At 37.0% G+C, this 26,596-nt stretch overlaps 1 protein-coding gene across 4 annotated transcripts in view; it reads right to left on the minus strand.

Annotated features, from left to right (window-relative positions):
- The window catches only part of KIFAP3 (kinesin associated protein 3), a 169,698-nt gene that overhangs the window by 93,523 nt on the left and 49,579 nt on the right, over positions 1-26,596 (minus strand). For all 4 annotated transcript variants that reach the window (XM_047840887.1, XM_047840889.1, XM_047840890.1 and 1 more), the window contains 2 exons: positions 14,631-14,809; positions 2,864-3,026 (listed from right to left, as the gene is read on the minus strand). In XM_047840887.1, coding sequence (XP_047696843.1) covers positions 2,864-3,026; positions 14,631-14,809 — 342 coding nt within the window. The remainder of the gene's footprint in view (positions 1-2,863; positions 3,027-14,630; positions 14,810-26,596) is intronic.

Consider the following 26,596-nt stretch of genomic DNA (forward strand, 5'->3'; position numbering starts at 1 on the left):
AGAATAATGTCAGATTAATTTCTCTAGAGCAGTACTCTGTGACCCAACTAGTTTAAAAACCTGCAATGATTCCCACCATCAGCTAAATTCAGTATAACTTATTAGCATAGTCTTAACCTTCATAATACCACACAAGAACATAAACCCCATTTATTTTCAAAGTTATCTCCTACTATATTCTTAGTTATTGTTCCTCACACTGGCTTAGCACCATCTATGCCTTAGATAATGTTGGTCACTTTACCTGAAATACTTTCTACAGCCTCTATTCTTCTTCCTTTATAAACATCACCTTGGTTAAAGTCAACGTGCATCTCAAATGGCATTTTGCCGATGAAGGACCAGTAAGGAAACATTCTCTCTTTTGAATTTCAACATATCCATAGATTGAAAAATATTTTCCTATAGTGCTTAACACTGGGTTTTGCCATAGTAGATCTTCAACATTTTACTGCATTGAAATTGAATCAAACCGCACACATCCCAGGAGAGTAAAAATAAATAAGCTACCTAGTTTGTCAATAAAGACATAATACCTATTTGAAGGTATTTGTATTCAGATCAAGGTAAGTCAGCAACACTTATAGAATGTCCACTTTAAGTAATGATGATGATGGTGATGATGGTAAAAAAATGATTTATAGCTAATATTTATTAAGAAGATACTATGTGTCAAGTACTATTTTAAGCACTCCGTAATACAATACCTCATTTAAGCTTCAAAAGAACCTTAAGTTGGTTATAATTATTATCCCCATCTTAGAGATGGACAAAAACTGGGTCAGAGTTTGGGTACCTTGCCCAACACAACATAGTTAGAAGTAAAGACAGCCATAATTCTAATAAGACAATCTGACTCCAGAAATTGAGCTCTAGAAGAGATGAAAGAAATTATTTTATTAAATGCTATATCTCATATCACAAAATTTACTATTTGTTAATAAAATATAGACTGCGTATCCTGTTCGTAATTTCCCCCAAATCTCTCTTAAATCATTTGTTTCATAAAAGTAGGTCACTAAATACAGAATAAACCAAATAGCCTATGAACTCCTTCAGGACAAGAAATACAACTTACTTATCTGCATACACTGAGAATCTAACCTAATATCTGATACATAATTCTGCTAGATTCATGCTAGATAAAAGATTACATGAATTAAATTCAAAGTGCCATCAATTTTACTTCTCAAGTTTTCCTGTTTCCTTGTTAAATGTATTGCTTTGGTTCCACAAAAGCAATTTTTGAAAGTGCTTCTCAACAGAGTTCCTTCTACACTGTATAATAAAAGTCCTATGCAATATTTGCGGACTGGTCAATAGGCCAAATGTTCTTGGACTGACTGGTGAAAGGTTTTCCTATTCTGAGAAAAGGATTAAGAAATAAGTTTCCTAAAAACTTCCTTTATTTTAAGGGGAGTTGCAGAACTGGATTTTCTACTTAATCATGGTCTACTTAATATACTACACAGTGTAGTTTAATGTAGTAGTTAAGAAATCCAACTTTGGCAACAGACACAACTGAGGTTGAATGTGGGCTGTGCCTTTTATCAGTTGTGTAGATGTGAGTAAAGATCTCAGGGATTCCACGAGATAATGTAAAGAAAGCACAAAACAAAATGACTGGCACAGTAAACATTCAATATAAATATTATTGCTAGTATTATAAAGAAAATAATGATATCAGTGAGAGACAAGATTCATAGATAATAGACAGCTAAGAATAAACTTAATTTTAAATCATTCTCTTCTATTACACTACTAGTGGTTAACAGTTAAAAAAATATTTGAAAACAAGGAGAAAGCTACAAAAAAAAAAAAAAAAGAAAGAAACCGCAGTGCTGGACAAAGGAACGGAGTCTTAAAAGATGGGTAAGAATTGTACTTTCTGGTTAAAAAACACAATGGCATTCCAGGTAGAGAAAAAAAGCAGGTGGACAAGTACTTAGGTATAAAGGGCTTGTTTAGAGAACCGTATAGTTCAGTATAATATATGTTCAATATATGTTATATGTGCAGTATAAACATAATAAAGTATCTGTTGGGGAGTAGCAAGTACCTATGAAGACAGACATTGAACAGATCATAAAGGACTTTTTAATCCTCTTCCAAGAAGCCTTATGTGTGAGCATTAAGAGTTAATTATTCAATCCATCTTTGCTATATAGTTATCTTGCTAACAGTTAAAAGAAAACAATGTATTATTAACTAAATGTGCCAATGCAATATTTTCTAACCCATGCTATTAAAAAAATGCCCTTTTCAACTTAATGACAAAAAGGCTCCACAAATTTGTGTATTCAAAAGCAATATTTTAACAGTATGGCAGAATGCAAGAATTAAATGATACCTGCTTTTTCAACATTTATTTATTTTTGGGACAGAGAGAGACAGAGCATGAACGGGGGTGGGGCAGAGAGAGAGGGAGACACAGAATCGGAAACAGGCTCCAGGCTCTGAGCCATCAGCCCAGAGCCTGAGGCGGGGCTCGAACTCATGGACCGCGAGATCGTGACCTGGCTGAAATCGGACGCTTAACCGACTGCGCCACCCAGGCGCCCCTAAAAATACTATTAAAGAGAAAGTAATTTTTCCTTCTTGCTCTTGGTAGTACTTTTATCTTTTCACTTTCACATGGGCAAATGAAGTCAGAGTTAAAAGTTTCTATTCCTTCATTCTATAGCACCATGGAAATCCTGGCTCACATCATTTTTCATTCATTCTGCTTATTTTTAGTATTGAGTTCCCAATCAAAGAACATATACAGAATGATTTTTGCTCAGCAGACTTCAACACAGAGCTCAATTTTCCAATGGTGTTGGAAATTCCAAGCAACCCCATCATTAGATTTTAAAAGACATACCTAGGAGTGCAGTGAGTTTGGGAAGCAGTCCAACTTGTACCATCTTATTCCTCAGTCCTGTGTCAAAGGATAAGTTGAGTAAAAGTCGTAGGGTGATATTCAGCAGATCTTCATGTTCACAGGGTATCATTTTTACCAGTTTTTCAACAATATCCATTTCCACCTATGTAATACAATAATACAAATGCAGTGAGGTTCAGTTGTACAATACGACAAAAAAGATTGCAAATAATTTTTTTTTACCCTTAGGTATATCTATTTTATAATTATGTGTTACTCTGTCTACTCATTTTAATCTATAAACTTTTGTAAAATCAAACTTTTGAGGAGAAAACACATATTTCTACATTATCCCATCCTTCCTTCACTTAAGAGTGTCAACTGAAGCCAAATTACACTGAGACTTTGAAAACACATTGTTGAATGCCACCTACAAAGTGCCAGGCCCTGTGCTAGATCAAACAAGATCATGTCTTAGCCTTTAAGGATTCCACAGTCTAAAAACAGAGCAGACAAATAGAACAAATAATTAAAATACAATGTAATAGGGGTGCCTGGGTGGCTTTAGTCGCTTAAGCGTCTGACTCTTGACCTTGGCTCAGGTCATGATCTCAGGGTCGTGAGACAAGCCCCAGTCAGGCTCCACACTGGGCATAAAGCCTGCTTGAGATTCTCTTTCTCCCTCTCTCTCTCTGTACCTCCCCCTCTTGTAAGTACATGCGCACACGCTGTTTCTAAAGAAACAAACAAAAACAAAAACCAATGTAATAAAAATGGAATGCATGAAGTCTTCTTGAAGCAACATGGAAAGAATACCAAGCTATCTAGAAGAGTAGAAAAGACTTCAAATTAGGAATAAAGTTTTTAAAACTGTCTAATAATTTACTCTCTGGTTAAGAAAGGCAATGGAGATCCAGGTAGAAAAGCTAGTGGCTAGACACTTAGGCATAAAATAGCTTATTTGGGGCACTGCAAGTGCTTTGGTATGGACATAGTATAAAATACAAGTTGGGGAATGGCAGGAGCCTATTAAATAGATGTTGAACAAATCACAAAAAACTTTTAGTGCTAAGAAGAATGCTTTGAATGATTTTAAGTCCAGAGGGTGATGTGGTCAGACTAGTAGCATAAAGATCAATATATAAATACATACATACATATATACACATATGCATACACAGAATAGGACACAAACAAATGATTAAGGGACATCATATAAGGATAGTCTGCAATAGGTAGAGATCGAAAGTAGGCACTTAAGAATATTGCAGTAGACAAGTGAGAGGTGATTGGAGTCTGAATCAAAGAAAGGACAACGAGGTTGAAGAGGAAATAATTTGAGAGATGTTTAGGAGATATGGTCAAAACATCTGAATGAGAAGTGAAGTAGAAGCACTGAAGATGACTTTCAGGTTTGTGTCCTGGTCAATGTGATGGGGGTCCCCAAGAGTACCCCAACGTTCAGTAATTTGCTGAAGGACTCACAGGACTCAGCATGCAGTCACCTTCGTGACTGTCATTTGTTATTATGAAAGGAGGCAAAGCAAAATCATAAAAGGGAAAAGGCACATGGAGGCAAAGTCCAGAGGTGTAAATTTCCTAGAATCCATTCCCCACACAGTCATCCAGGATGTGCTTCAATATTGAATTGAGGCTAAAACTCAGTGCCCAAGGTTTTTATTGGGGGCTGGTCACACAGGAATCCTATGCCAGCACAAACTAAAATTCTAGATTCCCAGAAGGAAAGCAGGTGTTTAGCAAAAACCACATTGCTTGTGCAAATAGTTTAGGCACAGTAAACGACCCTTATCAGTTAGGGAACAGTGGAAACACTCCTGAAATCCAAGTTCCCAGATGCCAGCCACGGGTCAGCCTTGTGCGAAGGCCTATCTAAGGAGAGCAATCCCAAGCCCTTTTCTGCACAGTCAATAAGGAGAATGTGGGTTCATTAACTAAGATCTGTAAACTGAAAAGCGGGTATAGGACAATGAGGACAAAAAAAAAATTTATTTTTGTCATGTTTAATTTGACCTGGTAGTCATCTGGTATTTGAAAATCTTATAAAACTTAGGAGAGAAGGGGCACTTGGGTGGCTCAGTAGTTTGAGCTTCCAACTTCTGCTCAGGTCATGATCTTGCGGTTTGGGAGTTCAGACCCACGATGTCCGGCTTGCTGCCGTCAGCGGGGAGCCTGCTTAGGATCCTCTGTCCCCCTCCCTCTCTGCCCCTCTCCCACTTGTGCTCTCTCTCTCAAAAACAAATAAACCTTAAAAAAAAACAAAAAACAAAACCTCAGTAGAGAAGCTGGTCTACGTAACAGTGGAAACTCCAGGTTGGGGTCAGCAAACTATGGCTAGTTTGCTAAACTAGCTAAAGAGCTAAAAATGGTTTTGACTTTTATATTTTCAAATGGTTGAACATAAATCAAATGAATAATATGTCATGACACATGAAAATGTTTAGAATTCAAATTTCAGTCTTCGTAAATAAAGTTTTATTAGAGCGCACTCACACTCATTTGTTTACAGACTATGACTGCTATCATGCTACAACAGCAGAGAGGAGAAGCTGCAACAGAGACCACATGAACCAAAAATAAATACATCAGGGGCGCCTGGGTGGCTCAGTCGGTTGAGCGTCCGACTTCAGCTCAGGTCACGATCTCGTGGTCCGTGAGTTCGAGCCCCGCGTCGGGCTCTGGGCTGATGGCTCAGAGCCTGGAGTCTGCTTCTGATTCTGTGTCTCCCTCTCTCTCTGCCTCTCCCCCGTTCATGCTCTGTCTCTCTCTGTCTCAAAAATAAATAAAACGTTAAATACATCAAATGACGACTAAAATATTGACTACCTGGCCATTTACAGAAGTTTGCTCACCCTCATTCTAGGTGATCATAAAACTGTTTCGAGAGAAGCCTGCTTTACAGTGAGAACTCATAGAAGACAACTTTTTTGGTAACATAAGCCCCATATTCACTTTTCTTTTTAAAAATTTTTTTAACATTTATTTATTTTTGAGACAGAGAGAGAGCATGAATAGGGGAGGGTCAGAGAAAGAGGGAGACACAGAATCTGAAACAAGCTCCAGGCTCTGAGTTGTCAGCACAGAGCCCGATGTGGGGCTCGAACCCATGGACCACGAGATCATGACCTGAGCCGAAGTCAGACGCTTAACCGACTGAGCCACCCAGGCGCCCCAATATTCACTTTTCTTAAGGTAGCAATCAGAGCAAGTTGGTTATAAAAATATCTCACACCTCTGTCACAAAGCAATGGCTAAAAAGGAGAGAAATTATTAAATAATTACATGTTTCTTCGATCATTACCGAAAGACTTATGAGTAATGTTGCTCTACTTTTCTTGTATTAGAAAACTAAAGCATTTATTTGCCTTGCCATACCTTTACTGCAATCTTTCATTGACCTCATAAGAGTCACATTGCTAACTGAGCCCTCAATATACCTTTTTCCCTCTCATTCCATGCTTAGCAGTGAACACTGGTTTTCTTAAAAAATACTAAATTGACAAACCAACAATGATTTTTCCTTCAGACCTCTATCTTCACTCCACAGCCACACTGTAATCCTATCTAGAGCTCTTCACTAAAAAGTACAAATCCATCTCCAAAGACTCTAATTTTGGTTCTCCCTTTCTCCTAGTTTAATCTTCTGAGTAGGCCAGGTAAATATTTTGTTACCTTCCTACAATTTCCATAGAGGCCAGTGAAAAAGATTTGTCAAATTTATACAGAACCATAATTCTATCACTAGCTTCACTGATTACAGTAAATAACAACTTTTTAAGCTTCATTTATTCATTTAACAAATATTTTTTAACTTAAGTCCCAGTTACATATTGGTGAACAAGGGAGAAATGATACCTGTCTTCATGGAGCTTATATTCTAGAAGGAGTGAAATAAAGAAATTATTATACAGTTACTTAAGAAGATTTAAACAAAAGCCAGTACCATGAAAAAATATGAGTGGATCTGATATAATCTCAATGTGAAGAGTTGTCAAAGAAGGCTTCTCTAAGGAAAAATAATCTCCTGGATGAACAGAAGTTATCTAAAGGTAACTGAAGAGGCAGAGGAAAGAGTGGCCTAGATGGAAAAAAAAAATAGCATGTGCAAAGGCCTTGGGGTGATATGGAAGATTCAGCATTCAAGGAACTCTTTAAAAACTATCCTTCTGATTACAAAGTGGAAAATGTATTGGAAGGAGGCAAGAATAGAAATAGGGAGATTAATTAAAATGCTATGGAACTAGTCAAGTAGAGGCACAGTGATTAAGAAAAATAGGCAGAACTATGTGTCTGGCCCTGTGCTGGACAGGGTGGGAGATATAAAAGTGAATAAAAAGTATATCCCATCTTCTGAAAAAGAAAAAAAAAAAGGCAGAACTTCAAACTTACTTTTAGGATATAAAAATCTGGACAAGATGTGGTTCCCACCCTAACTGGAAGAAAATTCCAGATATAAAATCATAACTTAAAAAAAAAACAAAAAACATTGGGGTGCCTGGGTGGTTCAGTCGGTTAAGCGTCCGACCGGCTCAGGTCATGATCTCACGGTCCGGGAGTTCCAGCCCCACATCGGGCTCTGTGCTGACAGCTCAGAGCCTGGAGCCTGTTTCAGATTCTGTGTCTCCCTCTCTCTGACCCTCCCCCATTCATGCTCTGTCTCTGTCTTAAAAATAATCATTTAAAAAACAAAACAAAACAAAACAAAACAAAACAAAACATCAAAGAGCTGAGGTTCCAAGGAAATCAACTGGCCTGAAATATAAGGAAGGTAGGTACCCTGAAGGAGAGAAGGGCCATGAGCGCTGGTTTATATACACAGGGTGGTTCACTGGAAAAAAACAGAGTTGCCACAGAACTGGGAGAGAAGATTGCATGGAAGATTTTAAATAAATTGTGAAGAAGCCTGACTATAGAAATGTGACGCTGCAGATGCTCAGGGTGTTTGCAACCACTCGCAAGGTCTTTTCAGGGACCTGATCGGAAGGTCACAAGAAAAACTGGGGACAGAACAGGACATGGAAGAAAACTTCCCCCTTAGTCGAGGGGGCCTCAGGGGAGGGGAACCGCTGCCATTAGGGAAGAGGCATAAAATGCTGCCCAGATCTTTTCCTCCTATTCCCCTAAAAAACAAAAGAATTAAGCTTCTTGGGTAAATACGACAAAACCTGTCACATCCAAAACACAGGTAAAGACCCACAGCAGCTGGGGGAAAGAAACGGTTCTTCTCTGTTCTTTTCCGTTCCTGTTTCCAGAGGAGAGGTGTTGACGGGATGACTGCGGAAGCCCCACTGCTGACAAGTATAACTATGGACATGGGACCAGCCTAAGACTGCCTGAAGGCTAAATCAGAACAACAAAAGAATCTCCTCTTTCCCCCTCTCTGAACCCGGCACCATATTAGCAAAAGCCAAGTAACAAGTAATAGCAGTACATTGCTGAGAGAGTGTTAAAATGAAGTGAGAGGTCCTCTTTGAGTCACAGACACACCAGGAAAGTCTGAAGTGGAGGGTGGAACATGAACACTGAGAAAAACCCTCTGGCAACCAATACCCCATACCAAAGACAACATAATGCTACATGGGTGTGAGCCCATAAGACGTGGAAGGTAACTCCTGACAAGAATGACTAAAGGCTTAGAAAATAAAGTCTGCCTATTTCCAGACATAAACAATATTTATCTCAATCTGTACTAATCAACACATGGTGTCTAGGTTTCAATAAAAAATTATGATACGTGAAGAGCAAGAAAATATCCCACTGAAGGCAGTGAATAGAACCAGACTTAGATATGACCTGTATAATTATCAGAGAATTTAAAATCATATCAGAGAATTATTATTTAGTAATAATTTAACATGATTAATATGTTAAAGGCTCTACTGGAAAAAAATGGGTAATATGAATGAACAGAGAATTTTGAAGAAAAAGATACTAAAAGAATTAAATGGAAATGTTAAATACACACACACATACACACACAATACAGAGATGAAGAAAACCTTCATGGGCTCAAAAACAGATGTGATATAGCTAATGACAGAATAAGTAAGCCTGGAGGTAGATTAATAGAAATCTTCCAAATTGAACTAAAAAATTTTTTTTAATTTTAAAAATAAAAAGAATAAAATAACAACACAGTATCAAAGAGCCATGAGACAATATCATATGGATTAACAGGTATAATTGAAATCCGGCAGAAGAGACACAGAAAGGGACAGAAGCAATACTTGAAGAGATAATGGCCAAGGATTTTCCAAAAACAAGGAAAGAATCAAATCACACATACAAGCTCAGAGAATTCCAAGTAGAATACAACACACACACACACACACACACACACGCGCGTGCGCGCGCGCCTAGAGGGATATATGTTCAAACTGTTGAAAAGCGAAGATAAAATCTTGGAGGCAGGTAGAAAATAAAAGACTCATTACATATAGAAGACAAAAGATAAGAATTACCTCACACTTCGTGTCAAAAACTATGAAAGCCAGAAAATAATGAAGTGGTATTTATAAAGTATGTCAACCTAGAATTTTCAATTCAGTGAAAATATATTCCCCAAATCAAACCAAAAGCTGGCTATCTGAAAATATCAATAATATTGACAAACCACTAACTTACAAAAAAAGAGACAGGGAAAGAGAAAAGAAACAAATTACCGATATCAGTAATGAAATGAGGAATAATCACCTCACACCTTTGGACTTTAAAAACGTAAGAAGGAAAAAGTACAAAAACTTGTTTGCCCATACATTTGACAACATAGATGAAATGGATACATTCCTTGAAAGATTAAAACTACAAAGCTACCACTCAAAAATAAAATTAATAGTTTTTTTAAATATTTAGATTGAAATGATACCAATTCTACACCAACCCTTCCAGAAAAATTAAAATCAGAATGCTCCCCCAACTCATTCTATAAGAACACTGTTATTCTAATAGCAAAACCAGACCAAGTCATCATAAGAAAACTATAAACTAGTATTCCCTCATAAACACATATACAAAAATCCTCAACAATATATTACCTAATCGAATCTAACAATATATAAAAAGATAATATATCGTGACCAAGTGGTGTTTCTCCTCAGAATGCAAGACTGGCTCTATCTAAAGTCAATTAACACAATTCACTGTATCAACAGTCTAAAGAAGAAAAACCATGTGCTCATCTCAACTGATGTAGAAAAGACACTTAAGGGGCGCCTGGGTGGCGCAGTCGGTTAAGCGTCCGACTTCAGCCAGGTCACGATCTCACGGTCCGTGAGTTCGAGCCCCGCGTTGGGCTCTGGGCTGATGGCTCAGAGCCTGGAGCCTGTTTCCGATTCTGTGTCTCCCTCTCTCTCTGCCCCTCCCCCGTTCATGCTCTGTCTCTCTCTGTCCCAAAAATAAATAAACGTTGAAAAAAAAAATAGAAAAGACACTTAAAAAAATCCAACATCCATTCCCGATAAAGTCTCAGCAAACCAGAAATAGAATAGAACTTAAGTAAACTGATACAGTATCTACAAAAAAACCTACTTAATATCATATTTAATAGTAAAAGAATTGTTTTCTGCCTAAGATCAGTAAAAAGAAAGGGGTATCCACTTACAGCATTCCTTTTTAACATCATACTAGAGGACCTAACCAGTACAATAAGAGAAAGGAAGGAAGGAAGGAAGGAAGGAAGGAAGGAAGGAAGGAAGGAAGGAAGAAAGAAAGAAAGAAAGAAAGAAAGAAAAAGAAACAAAGGACATGCAGATTAGAATTAAAGAAATAAAAATTTGTTTATAGATAACATAATTGTCCACTTAGCAAATCTCCAAGAATCTACAAAGAGCCATTATAATTAAAAACTGAATTCAGCAAGGTCATAGGACACAAGGAAAATTTACAAAAGTCAAATGTAACTTCTGTATGCTATCCGTCAATAACAGGAAACCATTTATTTTTTAAAAACTACTATAGCTGGGTGCCTGTGTGGCTCAGTAATTGAGTTGTCTGACTCTTGATTTCAGCTCAGGTCATGATCCTGGGATCATGGGATTGAGCCCCATGTCAGGCTCCACACTCAGCATAAAGCCTACTTAAGATTCTCTCTCTCCCTCTGCCACTGTCTCCCGCTTATGCTCTCTCTCCCTAAAATAAAAAACAAAACAAAAAAAACCCTATTATTTCTAATGCCAAAACACTTAGGTATAAATCTAACAAAATATGTGCAAAATATATGTGCTAAAAGCCATAAAATGATGGAAGAGATCAAGAAGTTTCTAAATAAATGGAGAGCTATACCATACTCATGGAGGAAAATCCAGTATAGTTAATATATTGAATCCTGCGGATAGAGTTAATGCAATCCCAGTCAAGATTCCAGGATTTTTAATTTTTATTTTTTTAAGAAATAGACTAGTTGATTCTAAATGTATATAGAAAGGTAAACAATATGAAATAGCCAGAATAATTTGAAAGAGAATAATAACATTTGAGGTCTTATACTATCTGATTTTAAGACTTACTATAAAGCTACAGTAATAAAGACAAAGATATATCAGTGAAAGCACAGACAGGTAGATAAATTAAATACGAGACAGTACAAAAATAAAACCACACATATATAGCCAATTGATTTTCAACAGAAGTACAAAAGCAATTGCAAAGACAATTATGTGGAGAAAGGACAGGTTTTTCAACAAATGGGGCTGGAACAACTGGACATCTATATTCAAACATGAATCTTGATCCATACCTTGTACCACATATAAAATTAACTAAAAATGGATATCCTAAACTAGAACAAAAATAACACAAATCTTACAAAATTTCTCAGAGAAAACAGGGAAAACTTTTTGGGATCTTGAGTTAAGCAAATATTTCTTAGGTACAACACCAAAATGCAATCTATTAAAAACACTTTTTGATATACTCGACCTCATAACAAAACCTTCTGCTTTATGAAAAGACAAGTCATAGAAAAGGAGAAAATACTTACAAAACATAATAACTGTTAAAAGACCTATTCAAAATTTTAAAATATTTTAAAAAACCTCTCAAACTTAGTAAGAAAATAAGAAATATAAGGAATATATACCCTTTCTCTTGTTCCTATTAAAATCATATTCTAATATTTCTTATTCCCTTTTTGTTATATTGTATTTATTTAGTAAATAGGCAAAGTCAATTTAAATCATTAATTGAAAGACTTTTTTAAGTAAATTAAATTTCCTTTAAAATATATTAACCCTAAAAAGGTCAGTATTAGTTCACATCAACAGTAAAATGAACACTTTATTTAGACAAATAATACATCCTCAAAAACAAAGCAACAATTCCTCCTCTCCACCCCTTTTAAATAAAATTGCCACAGGCTTCATCTGTTACTAATTAAATCAAGTTAATAAATTTCTTTTGAAATAAGAACATTACACAATGGTTGTTATAGCAAACCTAATAAAGTAATGAGAGTTTTAAAAAATTAATTTGCATTTCCATTGCAAAAAATGGAATGTGAAGTATGTACCATGTGGTCCAATCAGATGGTCAAACACTAGACATAGCCTTCTAATCATGTGTTTTTGATTGATAAAAGCCCAATCCCACAAGCTAAATTTAATAATTATCTCAACATGCAATGCCCTTTTCAAATCTATGTCTATAAAATGGAATTTATAATTAATTAGTACTTTTACTAAATGTTTTATATAAAGTGACAGTTTATTAACAATCTATCAGCAAATTTATTTCAGCCAATTCTTTTTCAGTGTTCCTAGAGGCCAACATTTAAAAGTTGCTGACACTTAATCTTTGCCAAAAATATCTTTTTAAAAAACATAAAGATTTTTTGTTTTGTTTTGCCCTGGGAGCAGAGAGAAAGAGTAGGAAGCCAAATACCCACAGATGTTTCTTTGAGCAAATTCCTTAACCTCTCTGATTTTCTGCTAATTTATCTGCAAAATTAGCTAGATCTAGACATAGATGTAAGGTCTAGTCAAGCTCTGAAAATCCTGATTCTACCAATGCCTTTAAATAAAATGTACTTCTTCCACAGTGAAAGATGAAATGCATGCCATCTATGGTAAAAATCTGGCTAATTGCATCATTTTTATGACCTTGGATAAATGACCTTTTCTGAACCTCAGTTTTTCCTCCTCAATGAAAAGTGAGATTTGATGAGACAATTTATATGGTATCTTCCAAATCTATGACCTTACCAGAAAATTATTTTTAATAATAATTTTGAGATCACTTTTGATAGAATGAACACATAAGAAGTTTATTTCCTAAATACAAATCTAACCAAAATGTAGTAGATACATGCTGATGGCAAATTAATTTGAATTTTGCAAACGTACTAAAGGTGAACTTAATCTAAACACAAAAATGGAAGAATTATTTCAACTTGTAGCAAGAGAAAGCAATTATTTACCTACACTCTACTCAAGAGTGTATATATCACCATCTCATCATATTCTTCTTTAAAATAATATCAATGAAAACAAAAAACATATTTTTTATTAATCTAAGTAAATTCAATCTTAATATCAGGCATACAGTGATCATCAATAATTATATACTAATGATGAAAATGACAGATACTAAATATCTGTGGTTAAAATAAAATTTCATGTATTTCAAGTATCAGAATTCAAGGCACTTATTAAATCTGATGTTAACAGTCTCAGGTTTTCAAAGAGCATGCTGTGCCATTCAATAAGCATAAGGTACTTCCTAAAGAAGTACTTTTTAAGTTCAAAAGAAGGAAAAAACAGGCAGAAATACTATATATTTAGACTATCTGAAAGAGAATCTACTTATACCAATAATACACAGTCATATAATGACTGTATTGGCATATACTTCTAAAATGGTCCTCAATACAGTTAAGGCCAATGATCTAATGACTCCACATCTAGGAATCTATCCTAAGAAATTAATCAGAAATATAGACAATGATGCATGTACAAATGTGTCCACTCAAGTGTTTTTTAAAATAGCTATAATTATAAACAACTTAAATATCTGAAAACAAGTTCTGGTTAATATAATATCTATACAGTGTAACACTGTGCTTACAAAGCTTTTTTAATGATGTGGGGAAAAAGCAGATAATTTCTACTCTACCTTTACATTATTTCTGAATTGTGTATACTTTTCAGAAGGGGAAATACTATATAATCAACTTGTATTTCTGAAAGATCACCCATCAACACAATATAAGATGGCAAATAGAAGCCTACTATAATATTCAACAAGAAAGGAAGAGGGTGTAAATAAAGATGGCATGAACTAATACAACAGCACCGAGAATAAAAAGGAGGTACAGCTTCAAGAGACACGTAAGTAGAATCAACAAGTTGTGGCTACCAACTGGGATGGGAGGCGAAAAAGGAAAGACTGGGCTAGATTGCAATTCCGCACACCAACATCAGAAATGCGGGAGAAAAAAATAATTTAAAGGAAAATAACAAACCAGATGCTTCTGAAGGACAATGTTAAGTTTAAATTACTTTCTACATATTATGTTTAATATGGAAAGACTCATCCTATACAATATATTAGGAAACATTTTTTATTCAGATAGTTTCAATTTAGTATAGTATGAACTAATAAGGAATATACTTCCTAATGAAGCCATTTAAGAGAGTTACTGCCATTGTAAAATTTTCATTCAGAACAATCTCAGTAGGGGAATAATGTGTTTATTTCTTATCAAAATATTTCTAACTTGAAAATGGTGAACATGGACTATTTAAATGTAAGTTACCATATCATTTTTATTCTCCATAAAAATGCTGAGTTTCTTCAAGAATGACACAACTAGAATAAGTAGCTCAAAATTGTCCCGATCAAGAGCCTTCACCAGCATGTGAACTATGTTCTTGTTCCTCATCTTCAGTTCTGTGCGTGTATCCTCAGCAAGATTCAGAAGCAGATAAAGAGCAACTAAAAGAGTAAAACAGGTGAGTGTAAAATGACTGGCATACTGAATCAACAATTTAATAAATCATTTCTACTCAGCATAGTAACAGATGTAGTTCTAAGAAGATTATATTTAAAAATTTTTAATTTATTATTAGTTGGCTCATTAGAAAACATTGGTTGTTACTGAGAAATACATATGTTATAAAAACTAAAACTATATACATACACACACACACAAAATCATTTTCTTATGATCCTGAGAAGGGCACTAACCAAAACAAGATAATGATTCCTACCTTCTTGGAGCTTAGAGCTTAATTGTAAGCAAATGGCATTAAAGGTATATGTTAATAAATAGTGAGACAGGCAGATGGAAAAATAATTTGATACATGTAGAAAACAAGGTAAAACTTCAACAACTAGGAGCTGCTACGATAAAAAGAACTATAATCCAAGAACAAACTGATGGTTACCAGAGGGGAGGGGAAGACAGGTAAAATAGGTGATGGGGATTAAGGAGTGCACCTGTGACGGGCACAGGGTGATGTATGGAAATACTGTGTATAGTGTCACTATATTGCACACCTGAAACTAATATAAAAGTGTATGCTCACTAATAATAACAAAAAGAACTATAATCCAAAACATATAATATAGCTAGAGCTAAGTGTGAGGATACTAAAATCTATTTTTCATACTCAAACTGATTTTCTGATAGTTACTATAGATAATGGTCATATTAAATTCAGTAACACAGTTGTGACACTAGACAAAGTTAAGGCACTGTTTACTAATTCTAAGTAAAATTTCTTTTAGATACTATAATAAAAATGTTTAGGTTCTCCTAAGAAACTCCTATGATTCATCCCTTTTGACAGTGAGAATTTGTAACACACAATATTTTCCATTTTGTCTTGACTGACAGGAAGCTTCAGAGTTCAGACTTGAAAGGTTTGTCAGAATTTTTAGGCTATTACGATCAACATAGTACTATGGCCTTGGTTTATTCATTACTTTACAGCATTTCATGTGTTCTTATAAACCATCTCTGTATCTTTATGAAAATAAGAAATATATGCAATAGTTATAAATATGTAACTTATTTAACAAATATTGGAGATGTAAAGGGAATTCATACTAATTAAGGCTACTGTATAGCAGGCACTGTACTAGTTGATATATAAACAGCAAACCATTTTATCTCTAAGAAAATTTTGTGGGAAAAGAAGTATTATAAATTTTACAGACAGGCAGTCCCAGGTTCAGAGAAGTTAAATAACTTGCCTTAGCCACACAGTAAGAAAGTGATAGAGCTAAATTAAAATTCAAGCCTATCTGAATCCAAAGCTCATGTATTTACACTACTGCATCATGCTGACTCTCCATGCAAGGTACTATTAAAAGGTTTTAAAGTTGTCTTGAAATCTAAAGTATCTTTCAGATGGATCTGGGAGGGAGGGGAGTGTCCCCAGGACCTAGTCCTGTTTTAGGGACCTTGGACTTTTTGCGTCCCATATGGTGGCTATACACAAGCATTGCCCAATTGGCACAGTATCTTTGGAGCAGCAAAGGAAGCACGGGAGCCCTGGATGGGGTTCTGTGGCAGCCATGCTCAACTTTAAGATAAGCTGACTGGGTTGTTTTCATTAGGAAGTTTCTACAGGATCATTCTGACCCTGTTTTCCATGCTGTCTTTCCATGGAAAGACAGAAGGTATTCCCTGTAAATATTGTGGGATGTGTGTGACTATCTTTGATGTATTTTAGTTCTGTTCTCCTAATATTCATGACAACAAACGAAGAAATACACTTAAAAAACTGGGATTAAAAATTTGTATTGTATACTCTCTGATTTAAACAGTGTTTTAGCACTCAATGAATCGATTTCTCTAAAAAAATTTTTTTTAATGAAATTGTGTTGAAAAAGCAAATAGTAGAATTCTGCTTGCAACCAAAAGAGATATAATGGGTTAAATAGTGTTCTTCCAAAATTCATGTCCCATAGAACATCAGAATTTGACCCTATTTGGAAATGGGTCTTTGCAGAAGTAATTAGTTAAGATGAGGTCATATTGGATCAGGGTGGACCTTGAATCCAATGACTGATGTCCTTGTAAGAATGGTAGAGGACACGGCTACAATGGGAGGGCAGCCATGTGAAGATGGGGGCACAGAATGGAGCGATGCAGCCATAAGCCAAGAAACACCAAGGATTATGGGAAGCTACCAAAAGCTAGGAAGAGCCAAAGAAGGATTCTTCTATGGAGCCTTCAGGGGGAACACGGTCCTGCTAACACCTTGATTTTGGCTTTCTAACCTGCAGAAACTATGACAGCATAAATTTCTGTTGTTTTATTAAATGAGCCAGTTTGTGATACTTTGTTTTGGCAGCTCTAGGAAATTAGTATGACAGAATAACAGGCACCAGATTTAAACCCTTACCTGAAACAGTAACAACCACAGCCACCACCAGATTAAAATATACAAAACAAAGGTTTTCACAGCAATGAACATCAGGTAATGAAGGACAGTGACCCAACAGATAAGAAATAAATGAAATGGCTCTATGATTGCCCCAGAATACTGCCTTGAGAGTCTCTCAGACATGACACAGAGAGGGAAAATCCTGGCCAAACCCAAAAGACACCCAGAGTTGAAGAGATGGAACCAAGAGACCAGGGAAGCCAAACTGGCTAGAGTTCACAGAAAAGAGTACCAGGAGGAGAAAGCTGTACACAAAGAGAATTCTGGAGTTCTGTGGAGAACTACCTTGTGTTCTAACTAGCCACGTGAGTTAGGAATCTGAGGCTAGAAGCCAAACAAAGTAACAGAATTGGAAGACAAAGTACATGGTGAACATGCAAGGCTGGAAATAATGCTTGTTTCTCCCAGCCATAGTAGAAACTTCATAATTCATGTGGCATTAGGTAAAGTACTCAGAAGGGTTTTGCCCTGAAAGTAGGAAATCATAATCTTTAGACTAAACGCTGCTATATCCATGCTACCAAATCGTAATAGAAACATCCAAAAGAATCAAACTGCTTCCAAGTAATTTAACTATGTCCCAGCGGGAAGTTCAAAAATATTTATAGGAATAAAAAAATATCCAACACCAAACAATGTAAATTTCATACTCTCAGGAATTCAATCAAAAATTAAAAGCCATTTACAAAAGCAGGAAAATAAAACCTGTAAGGAGAAGAAAACTCAGCTAACTGAAACCGTCCTGGAATTGACACCAAGGTTAGAATATTCAGATAGAAACATTAACAGACAACCATTTTCAAGATGTTCTGAAACTTAGGTAGAGACATGGAAGCTATAAAAAAGATTCAAATCAAATTCTAGCAATGGACACTCTAATGACTGAGATCATATATTAAGTGGGATAGTAATTTAGAGATTAGAAAAGATTAATAAAATTGAAGACATAGCCACAGAAACTTTCCAAATTTAAAAAAGGAAAAAAAAAACCCAGCAAAAATGTAAAGATTATCAGTGAATTACGTAGAAAGTATAAAGTGGCCTAACAGGGGGTCTGGGTAGCTCAGCCAGTTAAGAATCTGACTCTTGATTTAGGCTCAGGTCATGATCTCATGGTTCATGACATCAAGTGCCACACTGGGCTCTGCGTTGATAGTGTGGAGCCTGTTTGGGATTCCCTCTCTCCCTCTCTGTGCACCTACCCTGCTCAGGCACGCTGTAAGTAAGTAAGTAAGTAAGTAAGTAAGTAAGTAAGTAAGTAAGTAAGTAAATAAATAAATAAATAAATAGATAAATAAACAAAAAAATAATAAAGTGGCCTAATATACCTGTAATTGAAGTCCCAGAAGAAATAATTTTCCAATATGATAATTTTGGAAATAATTATCCAATAATTAGCCAATAATTTTCCAAATATGATAAAATTATACACCCAGTTCCAATATGGGCAATGAACCTAAGAACAAGAAACATGAAGAAAACTACACCAAGGCACATCATAATCAAACTGGTCAAAACAAATGATAAAGAGACAATCTAAAAGCAGCTAGAGAAAAAGAAACTCTATATGCAGACCAAAAAAGAAAAAACGATGACAGAAGAGTTACCAGTAAAAACAATGCAAACAAGTCAATGGTAGAACAACATCTTTACTAAACAAAAAGAAAAGTCACCCTTAAATTCTAAACAAGTAAAAATATTTCAAAAAAGGAAAAAAATTGGGGCGCCTGGGTGGCACAGTCGGTTAAGCGTCCGACTTCAGCCAGGTCACGATCTCGCGGTCCGGGAGTTCAAGCCCCGCGTCAGGCTCTGGGCTGATGGCTCAGAGCCTGGAGCCAGTTTCCGATTCTGTGTCTCCCTCTCTCTCTGCCCCTCCCCCGTTCATGCTCTGTCTCTCTCTGTCCCAAAAATAAATAAACGTTGAAAAAAAAAAATTAAAAAAAAAAAAAAGGAAAAAAATGAATTTTAAACACAAAAAATTAAAATAATTCATCATCATAAAATCTGTCTTACAAGAAATATTAAAGGAAATCTTTCAGGAAGAAAGAGAAACACCAGACAGGCATATGAATCTACTCAAAAAAAAAAAAAAAATCAATGGAAATGGTAACTTTATTTTGTTAATATTTAAATATCTTTAAAACAAAATCATTTATATGTAAATGTATAATAATGTATTGTAGGGTTTATAATATATAAATATAACCAATGTTAATTATAATAGCATAAAGTTGAGATGGGAAGAAACAGGAGTAATGGTTCTCATACCACAGATGAAGTGGTGCAATATTATCTGAAGGCAGAATTAACGTCTGATAGGTTAAATATGTATACTTGGAGGCAGACAACTTATGATTAAAGATATATAATATAAATATATTTAAATATTTAACATATTTAAATATTTTTATATTTAATAAACCTTAAAGCAACCAACAAAAGAGTTATAGCTAAGCCAACAATGGAGATAAAATAGAGTTAAAAAAAACTCCTTCAACCATAAGAATGCAGACAAGGAGGACAAAGAGGGAAAAAGAGAAAAAATAAATAAATAAAAGCAAGACTAGACTATGTACTGTGTATAAAAAACACAGTTTAGTATAAAGATATAAATATCTTAAAAGGATGGACAAATATACAGCATGCTAACACTAGTCAGAACAGAGCTGGAGTGTCTATATTAGTACAAGAGAAAAATGATTTCAGATAAAAGAATATTAGCAGGGATAATGAAGATCATTTTCATAATGGTAAGGATCAAGAGGATGTGACAATCTTGTATCTTTCCATCCTTAAGAAAAAAAAGTTTAAAATTCATGGAGCGAAACCTAACAGAACTGCAGGAAAAATAGTTAAATCCATAAATATAGTCAGATATTATAATATTACTCTTGGAATAATCAATAGAACAGATACAAAGAAAATCAACAAGATGTAGAGATTTGAACACATCAGCAACTGACTTCTCATGGACATTTACAAAACACTCCACAGAACAAGATCAGAATGCACATTCAATTGCATATGCAACATCTGCTGAGGCCATACTCTAGACCATCAAACAAGTCTCAATAAATTAAAAATTCAATTCATAAAAAGTATTTTCTCAGAAGAGTGCAGAAGATGGCAGTGGTGTAAGAGGACCCTAGGCTTGTCTCATCCCATGAACACAACTAGATAACTATCAAATCATCCTAAATACCCCAGAAATCAACCTGAAGACTGACAGAATGAACTCCACAACTAAAAGGAGAGGAGAGGCCACATCTAAAAAGGTATAAAGTGCAGAGATGTAGTTTAGGGGAGAAATGGACCATGGGTGCTATGGAGGGGAGGAAGCCATGGTCACAGAGAAGGGAGAGGGACAGGAACAGGGGAAAGGGAGAGGGAGAGGGAGAGGGAGAGAGGTAAGGAGGGAGGGAGAGGGATAGAGAGAGAGTACACACCCACACAAGGCAAATATTTCCCCAAAGCCACTGACTTGGAAAACAAAAGGGCTGAATTTTGTGAGTTCTTGCAAATAAGACTTAAAGCCTGGAGTTTTAAAGGTCAGTGGGCTTAGCTAGGATAGAGCCCTTAGGGCACTGCCCTACTCCTGAAGAGAAGGCAGGCAAATAACCCAGGAGCAGAGTATGATGCCTGGGGCACACAGATGGGAGATTATTCCCTCTTCTCTGAGCACATCCTTGAGAAGCAGCATTCAAGGAGACTCCTCTATGGGAACAAAGAAGTTGGATGGCAGCATTTCCCTCCCACCACCCCTCAGCATAAACACAGAGCCATTTGCAAGAAACAGAGCAACACTGACACTGACTGCCTAACTTGCACAAACCAGGCCCCACCCCACTGTGGTCCAGTGGGACTGCCCACCTCAGTCAACCTTGCCTTTCAGTTCCAGCACAGCCTAGTGCAGCATCGGGGCCCCTCCTGCAGAAGACCCACACAAACACTTGCTCACACACTCCTGACCAGAGAGTTCTGCAAGGGCCTCAGTTCTGGTGGAGTTGGTGTCAGGTCTCATTTCACAAGAAGATCGCAGCACATCTAGTTAAAACTTGCCACATTCAGGTGAGGTACCAAACACTACCCACTGCAGGCAAGAAAAGCCTCTACAGACAAGTGGTCTGAAAAACAGAACAGCCAAAACACAATAGCAGAGCACATGCATCACATACCAAAGACACTCCCTGAAGTGCCAGGCCCTGGGCACTACATGCCCTCTTCATTATAAGGCCATTATTTTCAGGAACAGAGGAACAGAGGAACTGGCTTTTCTAATATACAGAAGAAGGCAGAGGCTTAGACAAAATGCCAAAATGGAGGACTTATCCCAAATGAAAGAACAAGACAAGGTCACAGCAAAACAGATACAAGTAACATGCCTGATGGAGAATTTAAAGCAATGATTATAAGGATATTCACTGGGCTTGAGAAAAGAATGGAAAATATCAGTGAAACCCTTACAACAGACATAAAAAAGTTAAAAAGAATTAATCAGAGACAAAGAATGCAATAAACAAGATTGGAAACAGGCTTGATGCACTGAAGAGCAGGCTGGAAGAAGCAGAGGAATGAATTAATGACCTAAGACAAAATAATGGAAAATAATGAAGTAGAAGAAAAGAGAGAAATAATTATGCAACACAAGAATAAACTAGGGAACTCAGTGACCCCATCAAACATACTAACATTTGTAATAAAGCATTCCAGAAGAAGAGAGAGAAAAGGGGGCAGAAAATTTATTTGAAGAAGTAATAGCTGAAACCTTCCTTAATCTGGGGGAAGGAAACAGTCATCTAGATTCAGGAGGCACAGACAACTCCTATCAAAATCAACAAAAGCAGACTCAACACCAAGACATATTAAAATTAAATATATAAAATACAGTGATAAAAGAAAAAAAAATCTTAAAAGCAGTAAGGCAAAAGAAGTCCTTACTTTACAAGAGAAGAGCCATCAGGGTAGCTAGAGATTTCTCAACAAAACTTAGAGCTAGAAGGGAGTGGCATGATTTCTCAACAAAACAAAAGCTAGAAGGGAGTGGCATGATATATTCAAAGTGCAAATAGGAAAAATATGCATCCAAGAATACTCTATCCAGCAAGGCTATCATTCAGAATATAAGGAGAGATAAAGAGTTTTCCAGCCAAACAAGAACTAAAAGAGATCAGGATCACTAAACAAGCCCTGCAAGAAACATTAAAAGGGATTCTTTGAGCGCAAAGGAGAAACCAAAAGTGAGAAATACAAGAAAGGATCACAAAAAATCTCCAGAAACAATGACAAAACAAGCAAAAAAATGGCAATAAATACATATCAATTATTACTTTGAATACAAATGGATGAAATGCTTCAATCAAAAGATACAGAGTATAAGAATGGATATATCTATATACCGCCAATAAAAGACTCATTTTAGACCTAACAACACCTCCAGATTGAAAGTTGAGGGGATGGAGAAAAATTTATCATGCAAATGGATGTCAAAAGAAGGCCAGAGTAGCAATACTTATATTGGACAAACGACTTTAAAATAAAGACTGGAGGATCTGGGCCAACATGGTGGAGAAGTAGGAGGATCCATAAGTCCCACGTCTCTCTTTAAACACCAGAGCCTGGGAGGAAAAGAGACTGAAACTATTAGGAAGAAAATGGGAAAGCTGGAAAAAAGATAGGGGGGTAACTGCGAACTGGAGGAGATAAAAAAAAAAGGCCACGTGGGCACGGAGGGGAGGGACCCCCTTCTGCAGAGAAACAAAGGGAAGAGAAAGAGCGGCTAGGGAAGTGCAGGACTGTAACTGGACAGGAGAAAGACCTTGGACTGAGGCTGAGAGGGATCCCATCTCTAACTGCTGGGCTTTCTTCAGACTGAGGCCTGGCTCCCTGTTCAAGCACCTGGGGAGGAGGGGAGCCAGCCCTGGGTGCAGTGGTAGATCAGAGGCTCAGTCTGCAGCTGGAGAAAGTGGTTCCCTCCCTGGAAGGCTGCGTGACAGCACAGAACCTGCCTACTTCCGCCACCCCCGGAACAGTGGCTGAGCTAAGGGCTCAGTCTGCAGGAGAATAAGGCGGCGGTTTCCCTGGAGTGCTTTGGTAAAAGACAAAGGCTGCCTGCATCCGCCACCAGGGGGCTCGTGGTGAGGGCGACAGCTCTCAGTCCGCAATAGAAGTCGGTCTTCCCTGAAGCGCAGTGGCACAGAACAAGCCAGCCGGGGCAACTTTGAATCCTAGCCAAGCACAGGGTCAGGGGAGTTGGTGGAGTGAGAAGGACCGCCCTGTCTGCGCCCCAGGGCACGGTGAGGACGACTCAAATGGAATCTACCCGGTCTGGCTCTGTGGAGAAGAGACTGGGAGATCACCATACCCCCTCCCCCCCCCCCCCCCTCACACCCCCGCACCAAACCACCACCACCACCACCACAGTGGAGCCTCAGGGATCACTCCTGGGGCCCATAGTGGAGGTGGGTTCAGAATATGCCAAACCACGCCCCCTTGCAGTGGATAACTGTGTAACCACCTGAGCAGCACAGACACTGTGGACAGCTCCTCCCAACAAGTGATGCAGCATTGCCTGGATTAACTCTAGGTCAATTCTGGATATATAGATATATTCTACCCGCCGCGCCCCCCCCCCCCCCCGCCCCTGCCCGGAGCCATTTCTCCTCCTTATCTCTTCCTTCCCCTAGGCTGGTTACTCTGGTTATTGGTCTGTCTAATCAAGCCATATAGTTTCTCTGTCTGGGTAATTTTATCTCGTCTCATTTTCCCTGCCTCCTTTATTTTCCTTTCTCTCTCTCTGGGTTAAGCCTTGTAATCTCTCTGCCTAATCAACATGAATTCCCCACCCTGCCCCTGTCATTTCTCTCCTTGTATATGCTCTTCCATCAGCACCGCCTCCAACCTCTTCTCTACTTGTAGTCAGTGTTTTGTTTTTAGGCCTTAGCGTTTTGTTTTGGTTTATTTGTGTTATTTGTTTGTGTGTTTGCATGTTTCTGTCTCCTGTTTGTCTATATGTTTTCCTTTACAGGACTACTCCAAGGAACAAATCAAAGCACACCTGGTGGAGGGTACAAAATATTACTATGAGTAGGATAATAAAATAACCAAAGTCACAACAACAGAGACCAAGTAACAATTCCCGAGAAAACATTTCCTGAAGGGCCAGGCCCTGGACAGTGTATGACCCTCCTTTAATACAGCAGTGCTCGCAAGTGTACAGCATACAAGCTTTTTAAAATTCATAAGGGACAGAAAAGTAGCCAAAATGATAAAACGGAAGAATTCTCCTCAAAAAAAGCTCCAGGAAGTAGCGACACCTAATGAATTGACCAAAACCAATTTAAGCAATATAATGGAACAAGAATTTAGAACAATAGTCATAAAATTAATCCCTGGGCTTGAAAAAAGCATAGAGGTCAGCAGAGAATCTATTGCTACAGAGATCAATGGACTAAAAAATACTCATGATTAATTTAAAAATGCTATAAATGAGTTGCAAAATAAAATGGAGGTGGCCATAGCATGGATTGAAGAGGCAGAGAAGAGAATAGGTGAATTAGAAGATAAAATTATGGAAAAAGAGGAAGCTGAGAAAAAGAGAGATAAAAAAATCCAGGAGTATGAGGGGAGAATTAGAGAACTAAGTGATGCAATCAAACAGAACAATATCCATATCATAGGATTTCCAGAAGAAGAAGAGAGAGAAAGGGGCTGAAGGTGTACTTGAACAAATCATAGCTGAGAACTTCCCTGATCTGGGGAAGGAAACAGGCATTGAAATCCAAGAGACACAGAGAACTCCCTTCAGACATAACTTGAATCGATCTTCTGCATGACATATCATAGTCAAATTGGCAAAATACAAGGATACAGAGAGAATTCTGAAAGCAGCTAGGGATAAACGGGCCCTAACATACAAAGGTAGACACATACAGGTAGTAGCACACCTATCCACTGAAACTTGGCAGGCCAGAAAGGAATGGCAGGAAATCTTCAATGTGATGAACAGAAAAAATATGCAGCCAAGAATCCTTTATTCAGCAAGTCTGTCATTCAGAATAGAAGGAGAGATAAAGGTTTTCCCAAACAAACAAAAACTGAAGGAATACATCACCATTAAACCAGCCCTACAAGAGCTCCTAAGGGGGATTCTGTGAGTGAAATGTTGCAAGGCCCACAAAGCACCAGAGACACCACTACAAGCATGAAACCTAGATATCACAATGACTCTAAACCCCTATCTTTCAATAATAACACTGAATGTAAATGGACTAAATGCTCCAACCAAAAGACATAGGGTATCAGAATGGATAAAAAACCCAAGACCCATCTATTTTCTGTCTACAAGAAACTCATTTTAGACCTAAGGACACCTTCAGATTGAAAGTGAGGGAATGGAGAGCTATCTATCATGCTACTGGAAGTCAAAAGAAAGCTGGAGTAGCCATACTTATATCAGACAGACTAGACTTTAAATTAGAGGCTGTAAAAAGAGATGAAGAAGGGCATTATATAATAATTACAGGGTCTATCCATCAGGAAGAGCTAACAATTATAAATGTCTATATGCCCAAATGTCTTTGCGGGAGTCCCCAAATATATAAAACAATTAATCACAAACATAAGCAACCTTATTGATAAGAATGTGGTAACTGCAGGGGACTTTAATACTCCACTTACAACAATGGATATAACATCTAGACAGAGAAATAAATAAAGAAACAAGGGCCCTAAATGATATATTGGATCAAATGTACTTGACAGATATATTTAGAACTCTGCATCCCAAAGCAACAGAATAAACTTTCTTCTAGAGTGCACATGGAACATTCTCCAAGATAGATCACATACTGGGTCACAAAACAGCCCTTCATAAGTATAAAAGAATTGAGATCATACCATGCACACTTTCAGACCACAATGCTATGAAACTTGAAATCAACCACAGGAAAAAGTCTGGAAAACCTCCAAAAGCATGGAGGTTAAAGAACACCCTACTAAAGAATGAATGGGTCAACCAGGCAACTAGAGAAGAAATTAAAAAATATATGGAAACAAACAAAAATGAAAATACAACAATCCAAACACTTTGGGATGCAGAGAAGGCAGTCCTGAGAGGAAAATACATTGCAATCCAGGCCTATCTCAAGAAACAAGAAAAATCCCAAATACAAAATCTAACAGCACACCTAAAGAAACAGAAGAACAGCAAAGATACTCCAAACCCAGCAGAAGAAGAGAAATAATAAATATCAGAGCAGAAATAAACAATATAGAATCTAAAAAAAATGTAGAGCAGATCAATGAAACCAAGAGTTGGTTTTTTGGA

The sequence above is a fragment of the Prionailurus viverrinus genome, chromosome F1 (assembly GCF_022837055.1).
Source record: "Prionailurus viverrinus isolate Anna chromosome F1, UM_Priviv_1.0, whole genome shotgun sequence".
Lineage (NCBI taxonomy): Eukaryota > Metazoa > Chordata > Mammalia > Carnivora > Felidae > Prionailurus > Prionailurus viverrinus.